General features: G+C 37.2%; 1 protein-coding gene across 1 annotated transcript in view; it reads left to right on the top strand.

Annotated features, from left to right (window-relative positions):
* The window catches only part of SEMA3D (semaphorin 3D), a 197,373-nt gene that overhangs the window by 138,167 nt on the left and 32,594 nt on the right, over positions 1–26,612 (top strand). Inside the window, 3 exon segments of the mRNA XM_039223233.1 lie at positions 14,105–14,219; positions 15,665–15,734; positions 18,623–18,767. Of these exon segments, the coding sequence (XP_039079164.1) occupies positions 14,105–14,219; positions 15,665–15,734; positions 18,623–18,767 (330 nt within the window).

Genomic DNA, 26,612 nt, shown 5'->3' with positions numbered 1-26,612 from the left:
ATCACTGCACTTAAAAGTGCTAATGAAAACATGGCTTTTGAATAAGGCCAGCTTGTGAGCACACATCATTCTTTACCTAGTATCCTAGCCGGGGATGCTGTCTCCCACTGATCCCTTCACCCCCAGGGGACAGAATTCTCTAAAAAGCATCCTCATTCTTTCAGAGTCCAAGAATTCACAGTAATTTCTCTTGAAGCCTCTTGCCTAGAGATGAATGGCCACTGCTTGGAGTAGTCGTAGTGTGTTAGTGTACTGAAGCATGCTTTATACCAACAGTCTCCCAACCCTGAAAAGCTGTACTGTGGATTGACATCATTTATATAAATGGGCTGCTTTAAATATGTCATAAAAGATTTACAAGTTACTTTCTGATGAACATATGTAACAAGTGAATGTTTTGTGAACCAGTTCAATACTTATTTAATAGGTCTGATGCATTCGATAGCAATTCATTCGTTCCAAAGTACTCTTTTCACCCTAGTATTACTGAAAGTTAAGTTAGAGATGGAAAACTTTATTTGCCCCAGTTATAAATTGTTATATTAAAATTGTGATGGAAACGTGAAGCATTGGCACTGGGAAATTTTGTTTTAATTATGAACAAGCTCCTAATGAATTGAAAAGGCAGAGAGAATTGTAGCACGGGAATCTTCCCACCACAAAAAAAACTCTAAGGCCACACAGCAAGATTTTGTCCTGCCATTGTGTTTGGATAAAAAGCTAACAAATTGTGAGATCAAATAAGGACATGTGATGGATGAATTTACTTAAAAAAAAAAAGATATAATGGAAGTCCTTCTTACATTAGTCTATCTCTTTACTCAATCATTATTGTAGTTAGTTTCATCTTCAAAAATTTCCCGCTACACATATGATCTATTAGTCAAATGTTTACGGTGTTTGGTTCCACATTCATCTTTAAAATCTCTATGTGCAGCATGCCCTGCCTATGTTTTTAACTTTACCTAATAATTTAGGATTAAATTGTATTGAAAAGTGAGCACTTCTAAGTGGAGATTTCACTGACAAGATTAAAAATGTCCTAAAATCTTTTTTAAAACATGTGTTGTGTCAAAACAATAACAAAAACTGTGATGAGTTTAATTTTAAAAACTGTTCAGCATCAAATGTTCTTCTGACTTTATTCAGAACATATTATTCTCATTGGTTCAATTTTTTTTACCCCTAGGGGGTGATTACAATATAGTCTTTCAATTTTCAAGAAATAATCACAAGTGTATGTTTATGTTATGAAACAAAATTGACTTCAGTCGATATAAGAAAAGATCCAAGAAGGCAGAGATCATGTTAGAGAGAATTAAGAGTGAGCTGTGTACACTTTACTGAGTTTATAAAACTTTCTAGTGACGTGAGAGTTTTTTACACTCTGTTCTACCAGGATATTAACACACTGCCTATTTATTTAGAAATATTCAGATTTTCTTGTTTCTATTTGTTTTCATCTTTAATTGATGACCTTCAGCCCCCAAATTGTTGACAATTTAAAGGTTCCCTTCCTGGTCAGTTACTACACTAAACTAAAAGTTGTTTTATTGACCTGTTGAAGATAATACTATTAGACTCAGTAGTATATTGTGTATGTACACACACACACACACACACTGATATTATATAGTGAATATACTAGGAGGTTTTTAAATTCATCCATCACATGTCCTTATTTGATCTCACAAAACTATATATACTATCACCATATACTATATACTAAGAAGGTTTGAAAACAGGCAAAAATTACACAAAAATTGGTTAAGGGTGGTTTATAGAATAAGGGTTAATCTTTTCAATTTTGTAAACCACTCATTCATTGTTATATCATTTCATTATTTCAACAACAATAACAAAATATAAGTTCTGTACAGAATGCAGTACACTAGACACTGGAGATAAGAAAATCACTGTCCCTTTTCTTCAAAACTGCATATCACAGTGAAGGAAATAGAGATATAAATTGATCATCACAATATAACAGGACAGAGGTTGGAGCTGAGAAGGCTACATATTTGGTGAAGCTCAAAAATTGAGTCCTACAGAGGTAGGAGGACTACATCAAGGAGAAGAAAGGATAGACATTTCAGGCGAAATTGCGACAAAGTATATGTGGTTTACATATGTGATGTACCTTTATGTGATGATGGGAATGTTCCTTATGCATGTTCTCCAACTTGGTAGACATGTGGCTATTCATATTCGCATATGATTTGGATGACAAAGGAACTGAATCTTCAATATTATTTTTTAACTAATTTTAATTTATTTTTTAAAGTTTATTTATTTATTTTGAAAAAGGAAGAGAATGAGAGAGAGAGAGAGAGTAAGCACACACAGCGGGGCGGGGCAGAGAGAGAATCCCAAGCAGGCTGGAACTCACGAACTGTGAGATCATGACCTGAGCCAAGATCAAACGTTAGACATTTAACTGACTGAGCCATCCAAGCATCCCTAATTTTAACTAATTTTAAAAAGTATTAGAGGTGTTCTTAACTAGTTGGAATTAATAAATAAAAGTTAGTAAATAGAAAAAGTAGTTATTTAATTAGTAATTAAAATGAAAATCTTTAAAAATTAAAAAATATAAATAGTATCACATGGCTAGTGGTTACAATATAAATATAGGCCATCAACGTACTCATTTACTTAACACATTTGTACACGACATTGTGCTAAATAAACCGTAGTTTTATAAAAAATAAAAAAAGAGATTAGCATTTATATTCACTGAGCTTGCCACCTAGTAAGAGTGATAGTAATGATATATGCCTTAAATAAGGAAACACGCAGCTTAATTTATAGAATTGGAAAATGTGGGAGCTGCTATACTGGGGGAAAAATTACAGGGTATAGTTAGGAAAAAAGGGTGGGTTTTAGACTGGCTATGGAAGAAGGTTAGGCTGAGAAAGTAACTTTTGAACCAGTTGTTGAAAATAATTGGGAAGCTCCGAGGCAGAGATGGCAGGGCTAGGGAAGAATGTTCCAGGCAGAAGGAAAGGCACCTGGGAAATCTCAGAGGTTGGAAAATAGCATTTAAGCAATTGAAAGAGCTCTGCTGTGACGGGAGCATAATGAGTACATGGCAAATTAACAAATTAGTGATTCTTTTTCCTTTAGAACATACTTGAAATTTGCCTAGTCTGAAGAAGTCTCATCTTCCCTGTTTGTAGTTAGGACTGACTGATATTGCAGATATTGACCCCATGATGTATATGAAAGGCCACAACAAGCTCCTGTCCTATTGGATCCTTGATGCCTTTGTTTTTTTAATTTTTTAGGTCAGTTTATTTATTTTGAGAGAGAGACACAGAGAAAGAGAGGGAGACAGAGACAATCCCAAGCAGATGCTACACCATCAGGGCAGACCCCGATGTGGACCTCAAAGAACTCATGAACTGCTAGGTTGTGACCTGAGGCAAAATCAAGAGTCCATCACTGATGCACATTAATTCCTCCTTACTCCTGTCTCACGGACTTTGATACTTGCCCGTAGACAGGGACTCCTATATTCTTAGGAATAGTGGTTTCCAGAGGATAAGGCAGAGATTAGGAAAATTTATAAAGAGATATCTTTTGATATTTGAGACCAAAAATAAAAACTGGCGTATGGGCATAGATTTTATACTTGGACATGTTGAACTTGACCTGACTCTGGGATATGCTGCCAAAATAGCCAGTTGGAAATATGAACCTGAGGCTCTGGAGTATCTGGAATCATGCATTTGGAAATCACCAATATATTCGTGGTTCTTGAAGTCATGGAAGTATGTAAAATTGCCCAAGAAAATTATGTAGTAAAAGATCAAAGAACAAGGACAGAATCCTGAGGAACAATGATATTTAAGAAAAAACAGTGGAAAAGGTCTACAAAGGCAATTGGGAAGAAAGAGCTTGATGGTTAGGTGGAGAACTGGATGGCAATGGTGTCACAAACCAGACACAAAGCTGTTTCAGGAAGAAGCCATCAGTGGTGGCACACACCAAAAGGAGGTCAGGTAACATTACGATTAAAAAGCAGGTATTACATTTTGGCAGTTAGTATATCGTCATAACTTTTACTCGAATGATATGAATATTTGCTGTGAAAGCAGATCTAGGCTTCCGTCTCTGCCCTACTTCTTCCTAGCTCATTTCCATAACTATGTTACCAAGCAAATGAAAGACTTAGATGAGATCATATGAATTTGGATGAGGCAGATACTGAAGAAGGAACTGGAAAACAATAGTGACTTAGATAGATCTCTATTTTCGAGCCATCAACAATGTAAAAGATTGACATGTGAATAAAGTTCCTGGTCATACATACTACAGTGATTTCAGTGTAAAAAATCATGTGTACACATATGCACACATCATGAATACACACTCTCACATTTGGAGCCAGATCAACTAACTGTGCTTGGGCGTGGACGAGTGGTAGTAGTAGTGTGTGTACTAGTCATAGTGTGTACATAGGGGCAGGTGGTCGTTAGAGGCAGGTCAGTTACTAAAGGTTAATGGAAAGAGATGATATTTTATTAGTTTTGATGTTTGAAATTCCTGTTTTTATTTTGCCTTCATTTTTAGCAACATTTGTACTTGGAAGGTGGATCTTATTTCTAGACATAGTCAAAAGAACTTGGAGACATGTCTGGTGAAAATTTCGTCAACAGGTTTTTGTGTGAGCAATTTGAACAACGCAAATTTGCAAATTTAAACAAAAGGTGTGGACAGAAAGAGACACTGAATAGTAAGGAAGCTGAATGAGAGAATCATTTCCTTGGACAATGTTGATCAAAATGACAGCGTCAGGAGAATAAATACCTTCCTCTAAAGAGTATGTTTCAAGCTCAGTATGTATCATTGTACACGGCAGAACATATTTATTAATGAATTATTTTTCAGTGCAGTACTTACTGCACTTTCTCATATTTAAAATAAGCTGCTTAGGGGTGCCTGGGTGGCTCAGTCCATTAAGCGTCCAACTTCGGCTCAGGTCATGATCTCGTAGTTTGTGGGTTCGAGTCCCGCATTGGGCTCTGTGCTGACAGCTAGCTCAGAGCCTGGAGCCTCTTTCAGATTCTGTATTTCCCTTTCTTTCTGACCCTCCCCTGCTCAGGCTGTCTCTCTCTCTCAGAAATAAATAAACGTTAAAAAATTAAAAAATAATAATAATAAAGTAAGCTGCTTAGCCTAGATGATTTCTAAAGCCTGCCAGACCCTATAGTTCTTTGATTTTGTTGTACAGTCAATATGTCCAAGCACCAAATGGTGCACCTTACACCCTAGGCTGCTCTCATAAATGGTAAATTACACAGATCTTCACGGGGAGGTCATAAATGCTGACTGAAAGAACAGGTGAAACATCATGCAATAAACCTTCTGAATAGTCCTTTCAGATACTATTATTTATGTCTGTATGTTTATTACCACACACGTGTGCCTGTATGTGTGTGTGTGTGTGTGTGTGTGTGTGTGTGTGTTTGTGTGTTTCCCTTCAAGACCCACACTGTAGCTTACGGTGAAATATCAGTCACTTCAGTGAGGCTGGCTTGCAACTTTTCGCCTCAAACCTGTTTCACATTATTTTTGAATTCTATTCATTTTTTGGAAGCATTGTCCATTAGCTAGCCCACTCTGGATTCCAGCTCTAGGTTAGGCCCGTTCTCGTTTTTTTGTTCTGCAGTATTTCCTTTTGTCCTTGCCAGGAATTCAGTTTGGATGGTCCTTTCACATAACTTGCCTGGGGGTCTAATTAATAGCCCTTTGCTCCAATTCCACTTGCATTGTCTACCTTGATATATGGTCCTATTTGGACAATTACTGCCTTTGAAGATTTGTGTTTTGAGGCCGATGACACTTTCCGTATTTATTGATCTCTGCCGAGTTGTGGTTTTTGTTTTTTTTTTTTTTTTTTTTTTGCTTACTTTCAACGTGTCACTTAGAACCTAAATGAGAGATTTAGGGCCACGAGTTACAGATGTGCTTTTGCTTCACTTCCATCTGTTTTCCTGTCGGGAATTCCTAGGCAAGGATTTATACTGTTGCCTGTAGCTTTTTTTTTTTTTCTTCCTTTTTTTTTTTTTTTAAATTTAATGAGCTCTGATCCAACTTGGAGGGGGAATGCTTACCATGCCTAGATTTACCTAATTTTAACCTGTTAAATCTTAGAAACCGAATTTTTAGCATAGTGTCTTACCCAAGTCCTACATTTCTAATAATGTTTATAAGTTTTTGAAGTAGTTGAAAAAACATGTTCTCCATTTTGATTCTCCAATGGCAAATCAAAAACAGTCATCTTTAAACACTAGAGTCCTTTTTAGAAAAAACACTATATATATTGGAGCCTTGAAAGCCTCTTCAGAATGGATCTCTTAACCATCAGTGTGTTTAGTACCTGCTATAAAAGTTTTTCTGTTTATTTTTCCTTCTCCCCTTTGTCTGAGATGTTTGAGTTTCTGTAGTTTTGTTTCTTTTACTACTAAAGGATTTCAAGATTATTTGTAGATGAAATAGAAGATTCCTTCTTTTTTTAGTTTATTTATTTTTGAGAAAGAGAGAGAGAGAAAGAGAGAGTGCAGGGGAGGGGCAGAGAGAGGGGAAGACAGAGGATTCCAAGCAGCTCAGTGCTGAGAACACAGAGCTTGACACCAGGCTCAACTCATGAACCGTGAGATCATGACCTGAGCTAAAGCCGGATGCTCAACTGGCCGAGCCACTGAGGGGCCCCAAAGATTCCTTATTTTATTACTTTGCCTTTTTTTCTCTGTGATCATAAATTTATTACTAGTATTTCTTTGCATCTCAACAAAACAGTTACATGAAACGTAGTTACAACACACTGCAAAAGAAGATAAGGGCTGAAAAGGAAAGCAAACCACACCATTCTCTCGTTTGATTCAGTCTGCATATCTTCACTATCTTCCATTAGTTTACTTATTGTATAATGTCCTCACTTAAGCTCTCGCTTTCAGCATAATTTGTATGTTAGTATATATGACGTGCTTTCCTAGAGAGTCTCCTGGGATCCCATTCCAGGTCTTACTTTTCGTTTCTATCACATCACGATCATAGTTTCCAGCTTCTAAATAGGCCATCCTGTGTTTGGATTATCCTTATCATTATGATTTACCTGTGCGGCCCCATACAGACCATCTGTATTAAGTTTACAAATAAAATGTGCCGCTAGAAATAACTGTGTGAAGACTGAGGCAGCTCAGGGAGAAGTACATTGGACAGTTGCTCTGAAATGTCTGTTGCTGTGGTCCTATCTCCAGGATTTCCTGGGGTGGGGGGGGATGGGTCTTCAGGTGATTCAGAGCTATATCTCAACACAAGGCTGTTTAAAACCTACAAGGGACGGCTGTTATCATAAATGACAGATCAGATAAAGAATATGAATGATGTATTGAAATAGAACAGGCATTACATTGAAAACATGAAAGGAATAACTTGCCTTTATCTTCTTGAATGTGTAAAACGGGTCAGTAGGAACCCTGTGTGTTGAGTTCAGTATAGCAGTTTCAGTTACGGAAAGACATGTTTATGGAGTTGCCATATTGTAGTATTTAGATTACACTTCAAAAGAAGGTAGGTAGTATTCATTCAAGCTAAAATCTCTGAGATTTTAGTCATTAATGGCTAGAACTGGAGCGAAGTGTGCACAAAAGATGCCTGGATGATAGTTTTCCAAGTGCTTCATGGATTTCCATTCTCCTGCCTGTACAGAGATGCAGGCGTGCATTAAGCAAAAGAACTAATTTTAAGCAAAGGAGAATTTATGAACTCTGACTCCAGCATCAAGCCCTTGATTTTTTCTTTTTCTTCTTTATGTGCGTAAGAGTTGTTATTTTCATTATTTGTTGATTTGAAAAGGCTAGTGTCTTTCAACCTGAATTCATTAACATGATTACAAATTTCTAAATGCTAATCCATATTTTAATAGAATACAGGGGTGCCTGGGTGGCTCAGTCGGTTAAGCATCCGACTTCACTTCAGCTCAGGTCATGATCTCACAGTTCGTGGGTTTGAGCCCCACATCAGGCTCTGTGCTGACAGTCAGCACCTGGAGCCTGCTTCTGATTCTGGGTCTCCCCCTTTCTCTCTCTGCCCCTCCCTGCTCACACTCTGTCTCTCTTTCTCTCAAAAAATCAATAAACATTAAAAAAAAAGATTTAATAGAATACAACCCATTCCCAAATATCTCGGAGATTTCATTGATTAATAAAATCTTTAGGATTCAAGAGCATAGGAGCAGAAAATCAATTCTTACATGTTCCAAGGGCTTCTGTTTCCTAAGATATAGGTGGAAATGACCTTATTTATAAAGTGCGAAGAGATCCTCAAAGAGGATGATGTATACAGATAAAATCGTGTTTAGCAGATGAAGCCAGCCTAGTGACTCCAAGGTCAAAAGGCACAGTCAATAAAAGTTCATGTGTGACAGTTTGTAGCTACTCTACATGTCTATGTAAGATTTATAAGGACTGGAATCTGCTGGGACAGTGGAAGCAGAATCACCATTAACCTGTGTTCTGACTGATCTATCCATTAACAGCCTGTGGTTAGAAGATCATAGTATTTCATAATAGGCAGCCATCACTCAATCACCTGACTCACAGATAGTTTATTTTAAAGCTGCTGAAAGATTGTAAGTTGTGTTTTGTTTCATCTTCATTAATCCCTTTAAACTTAAGAAATATGGCAAACATAAAAAGCTACAGAGCATAAGAAAATAGTCACCCTCTGCATTCACCACCCTGTTGGAACCCATGTGGTCCGGCTTGTTTACATTTAATTTCTTTGTTACTTTCATCTGCATCTTTGTGTAGAGAATGTCAAGGCTTTTGGCAGTCTGACTACAAAGACGCTGTGATAGAGTGGAGACACAGAAGTGACCGGTGACTAAAAGCTGCTGATTCTGACATCTTAATAATAAATCTATTGTGTTAGTGAGATGGTTGCATTCTTTAGAACTTCACACAAATAAGCAAGGAGGTGACAATTTAGTACAAAAGTGGTTACCTCCCTTTCAGCCCTCTTCTGGGCTTAAAGTTCTCAGGGGGCGGATTTGGTGGATTTGCAAACAAATCCAGGCACTGAGAGCTGGTCAACAGTCAGTCAATTGACACTTCCCTACAGGAGAAATATAACTCCTCGTGAATTGAACTTTGCCATCACAGGTCATGCTTCTGGACGTCTGCAAGAGTTACTATCCAGTCATTAAATGCTTATAATCCACTCCTGAGAACTATTATCCCAGAAATTATACTTGTTTCCCCACTGACAGCAGGTGGCTTTCATCTTTGACCTGGATTTTTTTGTTTGTTTGTTTTCTATCCTTTTATTCCTTGAGAGGCCATGGAAAGGCTGCTAGACAGATAGGCAAGAGCTTTTAAAGATTCTTTTGTTCAAAGGATTGCAATTTCCATTTGTCAGGTTAAAAATATATATGCAGGCTACAGTATAAGTTCCTTTCCTGTTCAACAAATTTGAGACTAGTAGAATAATTAGATTTTTTCATGGTTTGTCTTACACATGATAATTCCAAAGAGAGAGAGAGCTGTTTCAAAATGGGCATTTATTGTTATTTTGATCTGATAAAATGTTTAAAGGGGAACGTGACTGCTAATTTTTATGATAAAGTAGTGATGTATACACCTGTTGAAGGAATGTAGTGGAGCAAATATTTGATCTCTTTATTCATGTAACAAAATAATTTGAGCGACTACTCTATGCCAGGGGTAAAGCTGTAAACCAAACATAGTCCTTAGCATTAAATTCATGATAGTAGCTATAAATGCTGACTCAAAATATGAAAATAAAGGCAAGGAAAATTTTACAAATTATAAATATTTAAAAAGAATGCATTAAAATGGAAAGATTTTAACTAGAGCTTGGCTTAGTACAAGTAGGATTCTGCTGCAATAAAATATATAAAGACAGAACACATATGTGAATTTAAAAAATATATAAATCAAGCCTGATGAGAAAGATGAGATATCTTACTGATTTTTAATTTTTTAAAATGTAATGTTTATTTTTGAGAGAGAGAGTGTGTGTTTGTGCTAACAGGGGTGGGACAGAGAGAGGAAGACAGGGAATATGAAGCAGGCCCCGTGCTATGGCGCAAAGCCTCTTTTGGGGCTGGAACTCACAAGCCATGAGTCATGGCCTGAGTCAAAGTCAGATGCTCAAAGAACTGAGCCACCCACACATGTACCCCAATAATCATTGCAGCACTCTCAACAACAGCCAAAATATGGAAAGAGCCTAAGTGTCCATCAACTGATGAATGGATCAAGATGTGGTTTATCTATACGATGGAATACTACATGGCAATGAGAAAGAATGAAATCTGGCCATGTGTAGCAACATGGATGGAACTCGAGGGTGTTATTCGGAGCAAAATAAGTCAGGCTGAGAAGGACAGATACTATATGTTTGCACGTATAGGAGGATTAGGAGGAACTTGTCGGAGGAACAAGGGGGAGAAGAAGGGGGGAAATGGTGGGGGAAAGGGAGAGAGGCAAACTATGAGAGACTCTTGAATGCTGACAAAAACTGACTGATGGATGTGGGGGGGAGGAGGGATGGGCATGGAGGAGGGCACGTGTGGGGATGAGCACTGGGTGTTATGTGGAAACTAATTTGACAATAAACTATTTGTAAAAAAAAAAAAAATAGTGGGGGAGAGGGAGAGAGGCAAACCATGAGAGACTCTTGAATGCTGAGTACAAACTGAGGGCTGATGGGGGTGGGGAAGAAGGGAAAGGGGGAGATGGGCATGGAGGAGGGCACGTGTGGGGATGAGTACTGGGTGTTATATGGAAACCAACTTGACAATAAACTATTTAAAAAAAAAGAAGTGAGCCACCCAGGCAACCCTATTTTTAAATTTATTTACAAATCTCTTTCTTTCTGAATAATTCCAGATAACATTTCTCACTGAGCTCCTATGAAACGTTAACACAGAATTCATCATTACTAAAAGGAAGCATCAGTGTTTTTGCCTATTCATATTAACATCTGGATTTATATTTGTGAAATGATCTGAGAATGTTAGCAGTAAAAATAAAGGCCATGTCTAGATAAAACTGCCTTCACATCTGTAGCCATCATTCATCATCCAATAGCTAGCTGAAATATTGGTTATTTTTGGTATTGAACAATGATACTCCAACAATAGAAGCACCAAATACAAAACATAAATTCAAAAGCAATTATAGGCATGTTTGTGTCTAGAGGGTTATTATATCAAATATATTATTTATTAATTTTCTTTCACTTCTTTGTAGTAATTGTTGATACCAAATAAGATATTACTAAATGACTTATAAATACTTTGGCCTAGGATTAAAGCTTTCCTTGGATGTATCCCAATATCCTTTTATATCATTTTCTACCACCATTTTAATTTATCCCAGTCTTTGCAAAACCAAATTTGTTCTGGTTCTCCATACATGTTCTTTTTTTCTTTATTTCTTTTGGTTAAAATTTATTTATTCTTTATTTTTATAATGTTTTTTATTTGTTTCTGAGAGAGAGAGAGAGAGAGACACTGTGAGCAGGGGAGGGTCAGAGAGAGAGGGAGATACAGAATCTGAAAGAGGCTCCAGGCTCTGAGCTGTCTGTCAGCACAGAGCCTGATGCAAGGCTCAAACCCACGAAGCATGAGATAATGACCTGAGCCAAAGTTGGATGCTTAACCGACTGAGCCACCCAGGCTCCCCAAAGTTTATTTATTCTTGAGAGAGAGAGAGAGAGAGAGAGAGAGAGACAGAGTGCAAGTGGGGAAGGGGCAGAGAGAGAGGGAGACACAGAATCCGAAGCAGGCTCCAGGCTGTGAGCTGTCAGCACAGAGCCTGAGGCAGGGATTGAACTCACAAGCCATGAGATCATGACCTGAGCTGAAGTTGGACACTTAACCCAGGTACCCCTGATCCATACATGTTCTGAAGTGTTCCACCTGTTGACCTTTCCCCTCTTTTCCAGCACCTAGAATATTTGCTGAACCAATCTCTCGGCATGTCTGATCCCACCTATCATTTTAAGAACAATATTGAATCTAACTCTTGAGTGAGGCCTGATTCATTTTTTCCACTACAGAGACTTTTCAGAGGAGACTTAAATTCTTTGGCATTTATCTATATTTTCTAAAGACATTTGTCAATTTTATCTTGTATTTTTAGTTACTCACTAATAATTGAACATGGTCGTATTAAACACCTGATAAGCAGGGTATTAGTGACATATGCGCAGTAGATGTTGGATGAAGGGATCAGGGAGTGCATTTTCTGGAAAGAATGAAATATTGTGAGAAAATCAACTAAATGTTCTTTTGCTTTGTATTATCACCATGTGTCAGCAATTCTAAACAGTATCAGTGTCAAAATACTACTGCCAGAAAGGTCTTTTGTTGATCCTTCCAAACAACCGCTGTGGTTATCACTGAGTTTATATAATGTATCTGTCAGCACACATGATCTCAGTTACACATGTGTTCCAAGATGAAGTGCACATTGATTTGGGTCATTTAAAATTTAAAACAGCGAGACATGGCGCAAACTGTGAAGTGCAATTTTTGTTTAAGTACAAATTTTAGTGCGTAGGTGAAATATTTTCTTGAATTTAACTGTCTTTCGATTTCAATTTCTTTACATCCTTGTAAGCCTGAAGAACAAAACAAGGAAATAAAAATTATTACTCACTTACACAGAGCTATTTCTGAAAAGTATTCTGTTGTATAGCGGAGAGGGATGTAAAGTGGGATTCATTCCCTGTGGGTGTCCTGAGTCCCTCTGGTGTTAGGTGTTGAGTCTATGAGGATAGTTACAGTCTGTGGTCTCAGGGTCCTATGGGCTTCTCAGCTCTCCCACAGATCGGTAGACTTCTGATTTTTGCTGTTACTAAGATTATATCACATGGAATTTGGATTTCCACATCACCCAAGTTAATACTCAGAGGGGTCTCTGTCTACCTTTCCCTTCTGTTCCTTCTTTCCCCCTATTTCTGTGACTTTGAATTCTCCTGTTTGGAGAAGTCGTTTAGATACCTTTCTCTAATTTCATTTAATTTTCAGAGATAAAGAAGCAGAGGGAATTCAGTTCTGAAATATTCAGAGTTAGTATTTGACAGTAAACTTTGTATTAAATGTATAAGATGTAGATTGCATGAGGGATAAGAATGTTTATATAATTTACATTTAAATGTAAGTGCATTAAGGGAAATTGTGGCTCCAAAAGTAATTTTTGAAAGTTGAGGTCAAGTACTTAATATATTTATACCATGAAACAGTCCCATCTTACTTATTGTAAACTTAGCAGATCTAGTCAAGTCAAATAACAATTGTATTAATTTGGTGTCCATATTTAGGGACATATTAAATTAAAAATAAGAAGTAGATGTTTTAATGGTGAATTATTGAATTGCATTGACCTATTTATTTCATTGAATTGATTTAAATGCTTATGTTTGTTAAGTGTCTAAAGAACGTTTTAATGAAGTACTTAAGAGTAAAATAAATGTATGGAAAAATATCAATTAGGATTGAAAACAAGATTTGTTTTGTATGCATGTTTATGTTGCCTTATTGTTTAATTAGTAGGGCACTAAAAGACTTTTGAAAGTCTATACCAAGGCATATTTCTAAACGCCATATTTCTAAAGATCAAATGATCTTAATCATATGTATAATATACAAATCAGTGCTAGTATTTATTGAACAAAATTTGGCCCTTTACTCAGCACTGTACACAATTTTTTTCCATTTACTCATTAGAATAACCAATTTCAAGGCATTAATCGTATTTGTTCAATGAAGAAGCAGAGACTTGGAGAATTACATAGCCTTTTTTAGCATGGGGCAACAATTGACGGAAGTGAGATTCGATTCCAGGTCTCACTTAATTGCTAGACAGTCTTCCCTGCCTCTACCCATCCGGGAGAGCTGTGTTGTATACATTGTATTCATTTCACCATGAGAAGAGCATATAACATGAAGAGACAAAACTGCCTTTTCCCTTGTTTGAAAGTTCAAGGCCCTAAAAATGTAGGCTCCCTGTCTTTGTAAAACTAAATCTTCTCGTTATTGTTTTCCTTTTTTTTTTTTTTCCAGAATGATGTTGGAGGACAACGCAGCCTGATAAACAAATGGACGACTTTTCTGAAAGCCAGATTGATTTGCTCAATTCCTGGAAATGATGGGGCCGATACTCATTTTGATGAGCTACGTAAGTCACGTGCTCCTTTTTTCTTGAAAATGTCTTACTGCCTAAATATTCAGCATGTATTTTATTTTAGCCCAGGACAGCTTGCAGGAGTGTTATTACTAAACTCGTACACACAAAGAACATGCAGGTGCTCTAGGTCTTGGAGTGTATTGTAATGAAGCAATTCCTCTCTTTGAAAGCGTCCTCAAAGCAATGAAGGAAACAGAACCACAGCAAGAGACACAAAGCTCCTAGCAATGGTTTTGCAGAATCCATCCATTCTCCATGTGGCCTTTTACTTTGGAAGGAGCAGCAGTCTATAGGTAGCAAGAACTTGGGTTCTTTATTCTGCGGGCGCCCTCTGCTGGAGAGCACAGGAAATGGGGGAACTTCCTCTCACTTGTTAAGAAAAGAATACTCAGAAAAATGTTAGATGGATTATTCTCTTTGATTTCCCTTCTTTACTCCCCTCAAAGCTAATTCTAGAAGGAAGTTTTTCAGTTATATATAAAGTTAGCATCATCAACTTTTATCTTTTAGACTTGTTTTTGCCATGCAGTGCAAAAATGATTTTTATCATTGAATGATTTTGTCATACAATATGTAAAATTGTTTTTATAACTTGAATATTCATCGCTGATCTTTCAGGTTATATATAAGCATGCTCCCATCTTAAATAACCTTTTAAAGGATATTATTTACACATAGTTTGGTATCAATCCTGTGCAAGTAATTAGAAAATACTGAGCAGGTAATTACACAAGTAATACTGCACAAGTTAACTTGTGTCGCCATTTTTATATTGGTAGCAAATAGATAATTGAACTACTAGTACGTTGACATAGTTATAGGACAAGATTTTTTTTTTTTACACTGGAGGCTAAAAATAACCTAGGTTTTTATTATTTTTTATTTATTAAAAATTTTTTTCTAGTTTATTTTTGAGACAGAAAGAGACAGAGCATGAATGGCGGAGGGGCAGAGAGAGAGAGAGGGAGACACAGAATGTGAAATAGGCTCCAGTCCTTGAGTTGCCAGCACAGAACCCGACGTGGGGCTCGAACCCACGGACCGCTAGATCATTACCTGAGCCAAAGATGGACACTTAACCAACTGAGCCACCCAAGCACTCCAAAAATAACCTAGGTTTTTAATTTTTAGTCTGTATGAAATCACATACATCTGACCAGAAATAGTCGTGGAGATTATCAAGCAAATCAACCCATTTCTAGGTGACTGAAGTAAACACCTAAGAGGTTAGATACCTAGTTCGGTGTCACATAGCTCGTGTCTTTAGAGAAAGAAAGACAGTCTTTAACCTTTAATTTCTTATGTCATAATGTAATGACTTGCACTGTTATCTTGATTTTCTATACTGTGGAGTCTCAGGAATACTGTACTCTTAAAGAAAAACCAAACATGTAGTACTGAAATATAATGAATCATTATTTTTTTCCCATTAATAGAGGATATTTACTTACTCCCCACAAGAGATGAAAGAAATCCTGTAGTATATGGAGTCTTTACCACAACCAGGTAAGTTTTTTAAAAATGCTTGTAATTCTTCCATAAAATTGTTATTTTTTGTCGCTTCCCCTTTTGTGTGAAAAAATACCCATTTTTCATTTTGTTTTTTCACTTAGTGTTTCTTAGAAATCTCTTATTATCAACACATAAAACGTCTCTTGGTTCTTTTTCTTCCAGCAGAGTATTCCTGTATCAACTACCACAATTTATTTAGCTTGTTTCCTATACATAGATATTTCCACTATTTCCAGTGCTTAGGTGGTATGCATAATGCTTCTTTGACTAAACTTGCATATAGGCTGTTCTCTGTATGAGAAAGTGTATCTGTGAGCTAAATCCCCAGACTAAAGTTGCTGGGTGCAAAGGTGTGTGCTTATACTAACCATAATAAATACGTCAAGCTGCATGACATAGAAGTAGTATTAAAGAAATACAATAGTTAGTCATTGGTTAGGGTGAAATCATGAGATGGGACACTCTTGACTTCTGAAGTGTCATCACATACTATCTTATGTGTCCTTCTCCATTACCCTACAAAGGTGGGAGTTTGACTGTTATCACCGTATCATTATTGCTCTACTAACTTAGGCAAAGGAAGTTCGTATGACTTGCCCAAAGAAGCCAGTTAGTAGTAAAGACAGAACTAGAACTGAAGGTGTTTTCTTAATTTCCACCCCTGTATTTTTGTCTTTTTTCTATATAATACTGTCTGGCACCTGTCTCTGAGACTCTGTGACTTCCTTAAGAGTTGTTCTAGTATCTATGAAGCTTTCTCAAAAAATGTAGAGACCTGACATAATTTTATTTGATTTTAATTTTAATTCAGTAACTTACCTTTGACCCTGGTACGCCTTTCACAGTATTCCTGTTACATATTGCTGCCTACAATACCTTCTTTGAACTACTTTTTTACTTTTTCCACAGCTCTGCTATGGATATTGATATTGATATCAGTGTTGGAAGAATTGGCAGTACTGGTATTGGTAGTGGTAATAAAGAAATGGTCTTCCTGCCTCCTCCTGAAAAAATTATTAAAACAGTTGCAGGCGCACTGTCATTTCTTTTCTGTGGCATTTCCTTCATTTAGTTCAACTTATACCCATAGTGTTCATAATATATCAGAACACAAAATCCTGTTTGGTTAATTATAAGACACAGAATGTGAATACTTAAAATGAAGACGAAGAAGACACCCTAACAAGTTGCCATTCGGACTCCCAGTTCGCTGCTAATTTATATCCGAACTAAAAGGATGCAGGGAGAGCAAGTGTCTGGAGTTACTCAAATTAAGTATCTCGGCCCTCTTGGCATCTTTCCATTCACAGAACTGTCTTTGAAGTCACTGTGTTTTCCACACACAAGGCATCGATATGTGCCAGGGAAATATAGCCCCGAGATGGTTATCTTTTTTCTCCTACCAAGTTTCTGCCCACCCAGAGTGTGAAGTCACAAGTCCTCTCTTTGTTCTTGGTGTACTTTATTATTCTATTATGAAGGGCGCCCAGAGGACTGAGGTAATGTTGGGATGCATGACACATCCCTTGTCCAATAAGAAGATGTAATGAATCTGTAACAATAGCAATACCACAAAGCGTGATGTGCCATCCTTCCTTTAGAATATTCTAGGCAGATGATGTGATTTTATGGGGGCGTCACCTTCCTTCTTAGCAGCCAGTTTTCTTCCAGCTGCCTGTTTGCCATCAGCTCCGGATGTTTCTCATTAATGTCATTCTAAGAATATTAATGGTTGAGCTGGAGAATCTTGGCTCCCTTGCATGGTGCTGAGATGACATGCCTCTTAGCTCCTGAAGGGTGATCTCGTTTTTATGAACAGAATCACTGAGAGCTTTAGATGCAGAGAAAAAGTCTTTCATTTTACAGAAACAAAACAAAAATGAAACGTCTGTGACAGTGTTAACAATTTTCGCCAATTAATTTGCAAACAATTAATTTGCAAAAATTTGTGGAATCCCCGCGGAGCTTTTCTGCTTCTTAATTATGTGTGATCCAGTCCTGTGTAATTAAGATGAATTCTAAGGGTCAGATAATGTACATAAATTCAAGGAAAAAAAAGAGATTTAGAAAGAAACAGAAAAGAGTTTCAACATTTTTTAAATTAATAAAAATTGTATGAGGAAATTATTAATAGCCAATATTTATAGCCATTTGCCCACTTTAAGAAAACGTAAATGAGAGGGACACCTGGGTGGCTCAGTTGGTTGAGCGTCTGGCTTCGTCATTACCTCACTTGTTCATGGGTTCAACCACTGTGTCGGACTCTGAGCTGTTAGCCCGACAGCTCCTGGAGCCTGCTTCGAATTCTGTGTTTCCCTTTCTCTCTGCCCTTCCCCTGCTCACACTCTGTCTCTCTCTCAAAAAACAAACAAACAAACATTAAAAGAAAAGAAAGCACAAATGAGATATTTATTATTTATTTATCTAAAATGCTCCTCTTTAAAAAAGTGGATGATGTAACTTTTTATATTAGAAGTTCTTTAAAAGACATTATGCCTTAAAAACTTCCAATGAAATTCAAAAGCATGTCTATAAATATGATACTCTTTTTGGCATATTTCCGTCTATCCTCATTTTTCTATGTATCCATTAAGTGTCAGTGTAGATGCCACCTACTCTGAACATTACCAGACAGCCCGGTATCGGGGACCCATTTGCGTGCTTGCTTAGCTTCCTATAATCATCTGTCATTTGACTGCTGTCACACTTTTTCCAGGATTACTTGGGTATAAGCTCCTTAATGACATACACACATTTTGTCTGCAGCACCTATCAAATGGAATGTACTGCAGAACTTTCTCCACACACCTGCTTATAATATGTGCTCAATGAATGCACACCGAATGATGTACAATGAATGACCGGATCATTCTTTGTTTCAGCTCCATCTTCAAAGGCTCCGCTGTCTGCGTGTACAGCATGGCTGACATTAGAGCGGTGTTTAATGGGCCATATGCTCATAAGGAAAGCGTCGACCATCGTTGGGTGCTGTATGATGGAAGGATTCCTTATCCCCGACCTGGCACAGTATGTATCCAACTTCAAAATCAAATTATTTTCATAAGCCCATATCCTCTTCCCAATTCTATTATAAGAAGCTACGCTAATTCACCACAGCAACATGCGCTGTGGTTTTAAAAATACCTATTATTTATTACAGTGATATATTAGCATTTCCATCCTTCACTGAACTTAACGTGTTTTTCTTTTGAGTAGGAGCTTTAGATAGTACAGGAAACAATGATTATATCATAAGAAGCAGGCCATGCTGAAAATATAGTGTCTATCCTCAGTAAGTCTACAGAATCACCAAAGTGCTTTAATGATTTAATGACAAATATTCCAAGTTAAATGAAAATGCCAAATAGATATTTATTTCCCACTTATAGCTCTGTATGTAGCTAGAGTCTTTAGGTCCTCGTCTCTACTTTAAAAGCCTACATCGATTACAGTGGTTCATTTATTTCTTTAGTGTGTTGTATCTGTTTAAAAAAAAAAAAGACTTTGCAGTGTAAAATCCGTATTTGCATTATAAATGGAAAGCTTTTGTTTTGTTTTGTTTTGTTGATATGATTAAAACAGTTTAAGTTATTTAAATATTTTAGGATTGGTTAATTGATGTAATATAAAGGAATACATGCCCTTTTTTCCACTTAAGATTCAATATGAATATTTCTACCAGGAGGTCTAAAGTAATCCTGAAAATCTCTGAGAAAAAGTTTTTACTTAATCCATGCAATTTTACTGAATTTTGTCTTTTCATATGTTTGTCCTTAAACAGGAAACAGTTGGTAACCAGGCTTTTGGGCTTTCTCTTTTCATCTTCCTGTTACATAACCTAATTAAATTTGGTAAACACTTTAGAACTGTGTCTATTTTCCCTTTTGTAATCCTTCAGTAGAAATATGCTTCAAATATGTCTTCGGGACTGATTATAAGATCATCACAGGGGCGCCTGAGTGGCTCAGTCGGTAAGCGTCCGACTTCGGCTCAGGTCATGATCTCACGGTTCGTGGGTTCGAGCCCCGCATCGGGCTCTGTGCTGACAGCTAGCTTAAAGCCTGGAGACTGTTTCAGATTCTGTACCTCTCTCTCTCTCTCTGACCCCTGCTCACAGTGTCTCTCTCTCTCTCTCTCTCTCTCTCAGAAATAAATAAAACATTAAAAAAAAAGATCATCACACTTTCATGGAAATTTATTTTTTGTAAATAATATGATTTTCAGGATTCAGATTTTAATCTTCTTTGAATATCAAAAGTATACTTGTCTTACTTATTTAACGGTAACGTAAGGTGTAAGTTAGAGTGTTCAGATACTCTTCTAAAAGTTTTCCAAATTTTAACTTCATAAGGATTCTAAGAAGCAAGTGCTATTGTTTTTAATGCCACCTTACAGGTGAAAAGTGTCGGTGCAGTAACTTCTTCCAGGTCACAAAGCTAGTGAGGGCTGTACCTGAGTTTTAAATCCAGATACTCTGTCAGCAGAGTCCAAGCTCTTGGTATTTGTACTATGATACTATATTAAAATTTTTTCATGTTAAATTATATTTATCTTCCTCTTTCTTAAAATATCTTTTACTGATTATATATAGTATGTATGTATATACTGAACATATAATAATATATATATATAATATATAGACTATATATAATAAGTACATATGTAGTGGATATATATATATGTGTGTATATATATATATGTGTATATATATATATATATGTATATATATATAATGAATTTATGTAGAATTTCAACTTATATATATTTGGGGCTTTTTGTGAAGAGGATAGTTAAATTTCAGAGGGAATTCTGGCTGGGGAAATTTCACCATACTAGGGTTATGGGATTAGGTATCTTGGATGATCACATTCTGAGCCATGTCTACATGAGTCTGTTTATTTGTTTGCTCACTGAGACAGAGTGAACACAGATGCATGCAGGGGAGGGGCAGAGAGAGAGGAAGAGAGAGAATCTTAAGCAGTTTCCATGGTCAGCTCAGTCTCACAAACCGGGAGATCATCACCTGATCCGAGATCAAGAGTTGGACTCTTAACCAGCTGAGCCACCCAGCTGTCCTTCTTTTTAACAATTTAAAAAAGGAAAAATAGTATCAGGCATAGGAAAGTGGCATTTAAGAGTTATTCCTTTATCCTTACTCAACATCAGTATTCCTCGGGAAATTCCTGTGCTTTTTTATGTAAACACATTCTCATCTATAGCTAAGCTTTGAGAACTACATCTTGTAACTACAGACAGTCCACAACTTAAGAAGTTTTTACTTTTGATTTTTAGACATTATGATGGTGAGAAAGGAATCCACATTCAGTAGAAACTATACTTAGAATTTTGAATTGTGATCTCTTCCTGGGCTAGCCATATGCAGTACGAGGGGCTCGTGAAGCTTAGCGTGGCAAAAGTCAAGAGCTCCCAATAGACCACATCATCACAAGGCTAAACAAATCATTCACTTAAAATCATTTTTCACTTTAGTACAGTTTTGAATGAAGTACTGAGATATTCAACACTTCTTCATAAAATAAGCTTTGTGTTATGTTAGAGGAGTATGTCCAGCTGTAGATGAATTTAAGTGTTCTTAGCACATTGAAGTTCAGCCAGGGTAAGCTATGATGTTGAGTAGGTTAGGTGTGATAAATGCACTTTCACTGTATGATATTTTCAACTTACAATGGGTTTATTGGAACATAATCCCATTGTAAGTCTAGGAAGATCTGAAAATTTTTACTCATAGCCTGAACTAGGGCCAGTTTTAGAAAAGGAGATAAAAAGAGACTCCAGAAAGACCAGCAGAACAACATTCTTGTTGATCAGGAAGATTACGTCCTTTTTATAGAATGTAGAGATATAAAAACAACTATAGTTGGGGTCCCTGGGTGGCTCATTTAAGCTTCCAACTGTGGCTCAAGTCATGAGCTCGCAGTTTGTGAGTTCGAGCCCTGCATCAGGCTCTGTGTTGACAGTTCAGAGCCTGGAGCCTGCTTCAGATTCTGTGTTTCTCTCTCTCTCTGCCCCTTCCCACTTGCACTCTGACTCTCTCTCAAAAATAAATAAACATTAAAAAAAAAAAAAGCAACTATCATAATTACTGTGAGAAGCTATTTATTTTGCTTTACAGTTTTGGTAACAAGTGGCCTTTTTTCTTGTCTTGACATGGATAAGACTGAGATCAAATTTATCTGGACTCGACTCCAAATCAAATGCCGTTAACGTCCACAGCACTCTACCTTCAACGAGATCAAAGTGAATTACCAAACTGAACCCCACATTGTTTCCCCCAAGACTGATCTGCTCTCTGCACAAATAATAATGCAGTTTTGAAACCTTATTGCACTTGTCATTTCTTTCCTTGTAATTCAGGGTACACACCTTTTACTTTAATAAAAGCATTGCTAAATAATTTGCTTGCTACAAAATGTCAGGATCTTTACCGAAAGCCACTTTACACTTAAAACTTTTAAAATAGATTATTTGAAAAACCTCCCTCGCGTTTACGTTTCCTCACTCATGTTGTTACCCAGATGGCTCCTAAAGTTGTGCTCCCAGCAGGGAGTGACATTATCACTGAGAGAAATAAACACTAGGACTCTCAGAGTGCCACCACTACTTTAATTTTCTAGTATTTGACAGAATTCTTTACTTCGTCTGACAAAAAGTGAGACCTAAACTCCTGGCCTTACCATGATGTCATTCCTCTCTACAAGGTCAGTAAGCTTGGAAACTCATGAATGACAAGGATACATTCACTGAATCCTTTCTCTTCAAGGGGTTCTCCTGCCCCCTGGTGTCCACACTGAATCTCTGAGCAAATGTATTTTGTTCAGGATTTTTTTTCAATTGTTAATTGAACTTTAGGCCTTGAGAATAAGAAGTTGCACATGCAATAAAATATGGCAGGATCCACAAGACAGCAAGTAGTAGGGGCCAAAAATGGAAACCAAACTGAGGTCAGGCCAAAGGTAGCAGGCTGCTCGAAAACTCAGAATCTGAGGGAGGTTTTTAAAGGCAGATTTAATTTTTGATTTTTGACTTATTTTAAAGGGTTTACTTGGTAGTTTTATTCTATGCTGATAATTTTATGACTTATGCCTAACTGTCAAACATTAAAAATGTTTACTTGAAAGTGAGTTTCAGTTTTTAAACCATTCTCTTATCAAAGAGGTTAGAAGGTACTTTAAAAATTTCTTCTTATGGGAAGAACAGTTAATGTGAGATCTATGCTCTCAACAGATTTCTAAGTTTATGAATACTATATTGCCTGTAGATAATGCTGTGCAACAGATCTCTAGAACTTCTAGAATGCTGAATAACTGAAATTATATACCCATTAATAAGTGACTTCTTACATTCCACTCCCCCTAGCTTCTGGCAACCAGTTTTGTCTTTGAGTTTCACGAGATTGAATATGTATATAAGTGGAAGTATGTAGTTTTTTTTTTTTTAAGTTTATTTGTTTTTGAGAGACAGAGAGAGACAGAGCACGAGAGGGGGAGGGGCAGAGAGCAAGGGAGACACAGATTGTGAAGCAGCCTCCAGGCTCTGAGCTGTCAGCACAGAACCCAATGCAGGGCTTGAACTCATAGACTGTGAGATCATACCTGAGCCGAAGTTGGACGCTTAACCAACTGAGCCTCCAGAGGCCCCTTGTAGTTTTGACCTTCTGTGACTAACTTACTTCACTTAGCATTATGTACTCTTCATTCATCTACATTGGCACTTTTAAAGGATTTCCTTTCTAAAACCGAGTAGTATTCCATTGTGTTTATATGTCACTTTTTTTTTTACCCATTTATCAGGTGATGGACATCTAGACTGTTTCAATCTACAGTATAAATAATAGAACCAGCATGTGATCTGACAAACTCACTTCTGAGTATTTTTCCAAAAGAATTGAAATCAGGATCTTGAAAAGAGATTAGCATTCCCATGGTCATTGCAGTCGTAGTCACCATAGCCAAAATGTGGAAAGGACTTGTTTTTGAAGCTCAACTATTTGAGAAATGTCTGTTTCACTATTCCCAAAACATTTTGGCATAGTTTTTGACAATTTCTTTTTTTTTTTAATTTTTTTTAATGCTTTATTTATTTCTAAGAGAGAGAGAGAGACAGTGTGAGCAGTGGAGGGTCAGAGAGAGAGGGAGTCACAGACTGAAACAGGCTCCAGACTCTGAGCTGGCAGTCAGCACAGAGCCCGATGCGGGGCTCGAACCCACGAACCGCGAGATCATGACCTAAGCGAAAGTCGGATGCTTAACCGACTAAGCCACCCAGGCGCCCCAGTTTTTGACAATTTCTAAACTGCTAATTATGTAAAAGAAAATCATTTTTAAATTCCATTTTCCCCAAAAGACTGCTTTGGCTGTAAAATCTTTTCGCTTTACTTTCAAAGGTTGAAACCCACACATGAATTTCCCAACTAAGTTACCATTTTATGGCGAGGAGGAAAACGAGTTGGTTATAGGCCCTCTTCTAACTCCATTGCTATGAGTGCACTGAAGACACGTGAAATATCAAATCTACTCAACTAACCTCCTGGTTCCTTATCACCCCTCAGGTCCTGTAAAACCTTGACTACAATTGTTAAATCTCATATAATTCCCGAATAAACATCTCTCCTCACCCATTGTATTTTAGGAATTTAGGTCGTCAGAAAAATTTAAAATATTTTTTTCTTTTTATCCATCTATTAATCAATTAGCTATTTAATTTAACCAACCTGCTACAAAACATTAACATTAACATTGTTTTAATGTGAAGTAATTTTTCAACTATTTTTATAATATTTCATATCTTTGCCTAACAAGAAGCCCCATCACGTACAACTCTTCTTGCAGATTTTTCTCTAGAGTGAATAAAAACTAAAGGCATTCTTTACCATGGGGACAACATTCTCTTTATGCCAAGCTACTTACTATGTTCAGTGGGTTTTTCTTTTTTCTCATATAGGAATTCGTCTAAAAGAAAGGAAGCCTTAAAAACGAGAAAGAGCTACAGCTGTGTGTTTATTAAGTGTCCGGCAAGATTAAGCTCAGCTTAAATTATTTAATTTTGAAAGTAAATGATCCAAAAGTGTCTTGAAAGTACTACTGAATTATAGTAGACAGAACCCAACCTTCGTACAAGCAGGGGAGCATCCTATGACATTTTTTAAGTCCAGAGGTTAAAACTCATTTTGCCAAGTCTAAATAAAATTTTGCGTGAATATTTGCACCTGGGGAATGCATTTCTTCAAATGTTAGAAGACCTATTGCTCTATTAGACACTGAACTAACTATAAAGAGGAAACTTGAGTTGTTGTTGTTGTTTTACCTTTTAAACATAGCAGGATATTCAAGGTTCAAATATAACAATAAAGCTGCTGTTTAGTTGCGAAAAGACAAAAAGAAAAAAGAAAGAGAAAGAGACAAATGTACCTCTATATTTGCACCCCTGGACTTTCTACTTCTGATACTGAAGACAGAGTCTTGCCTCATCCATATGTTAGAAACTGACTCAGCTGAATAAGCAGGAGGATAGAGTGAAATTATATTTCTTTTTCAGGGCACCTGGGTGGCTCAGTCGGTTAAGCATCTGACTTTTGGTTTCAGCTCAGGTCACGATCTCATGGCTCATGAGTTCGAGCCCTGCATCAGTCTCTGCTCTGATAGTGCAGAGCCTAGTTGGGAATCTCTTTCCCTCTCTATCTGCCCCTCCCCTTCCCACTCTCTCTCTCTCTCAAAATAAACAAATAAATTAAAAAATATAGTTACAAAAAGAGATTGCATGTATTTTTTTACTTTATAAATAAAACACTTCCTTTACGTATTTAGCTTATTTTTCCCAGTTTGCTAAATAGGAAAGCCTGGTTCAATCTTTCCTTGTGCCACGTCTTTCCTCACATTAGTCAGTCCTATGATCTGTTTAAAAGGAAAGTGCAATCTGTAGAGAACAGCCTGGAGCAGAGGGTGGGGGGAGGGGGACTTTGAACAGCTGCCTGGTGCCTTGCCAAGGGGCAAAGTTCTCGCATTGGATAAAAACTATTTTTCTCCTCTCATCCGTTGCTTCCCACTGCACTGCTAACGGCCCTACGCAAACACACAGATGTGCCAAGGGCAACATGGTCACACCTAGCCAGCTGTGCAGCCGGCCCTGGGCTCGCTGCTGTGGGGCTCACCCTTTTCCTTTCACCATGTGCCCGGGCAGCCTCTTCTCGAATACTCTTGCGCCAGTACTGTTTCCAGCAAGATACTCACATTTAAAATTTTTGGTAGCAGTTTTTTCTTTTCCTTCTGAAATTTTAAACTATCTTAAGAGTCCTTCAACATCATAGGTAGAGACACAGATAAGTTCTCTTATTTATCTCCTACAGGAGCTGGGGTAGTGGAAATCAGGCAAATGTTAGAAAGCTAGTAGAAATAAGTGGCCCTCTACTATATCGTCAGATGGGCTGTGTTAATAAGTAGAAATTAAAAGGACATATATACAGAGAGAAATTCACTAAATTTTTAATATCTGAGATGTAACTAGATACCTAGCTTCAAGAGGAACATTCTCTAAGGTTTGGGGAGGAAATGGATTGATAGGATCATTTACTTTGGATGTACCATTCCCCCACACTTTCTCTTTTTCCTCTATAGCATTTTTCTTTCCTACTTTAGTCTCCTACCTGCTCAGGTCGCTTGGCATCTCCAGTGGTTTTTAGATCTGTGTGCCTAACAGCTATATGATATCAAAGGAAAAACCTCACTGTTTTTAATGTGCTAAAATAACAATATTTGGTTCAAATGGTACTCTCTTCAACCTCAGGGAGTAACTCTACCAAATCACTTTCATTTGTGAAAGCAGTGTGGAGACGCAGGCCTCGGAGATGGTGCATAG

Source organism: Hyaena hyaena, unplaced genomic scaffold, assembly GCF_003009895.1.
Source record: "Hyaena hyaena isolate Hyena2069 unplaced genomic scaffold, ASM300989v1 scaffold_1303, whole genome shotgun sequence".
Lineage (NCBI taxonomy): Eukaryota > Metazoa > Chordata > Mammalia > Carnivora > Hyaenidae > Hyaena > Hyaena hyaena.
This window is presented reverse-complemented; position numbering and strand designations above follow the sequence as displayed.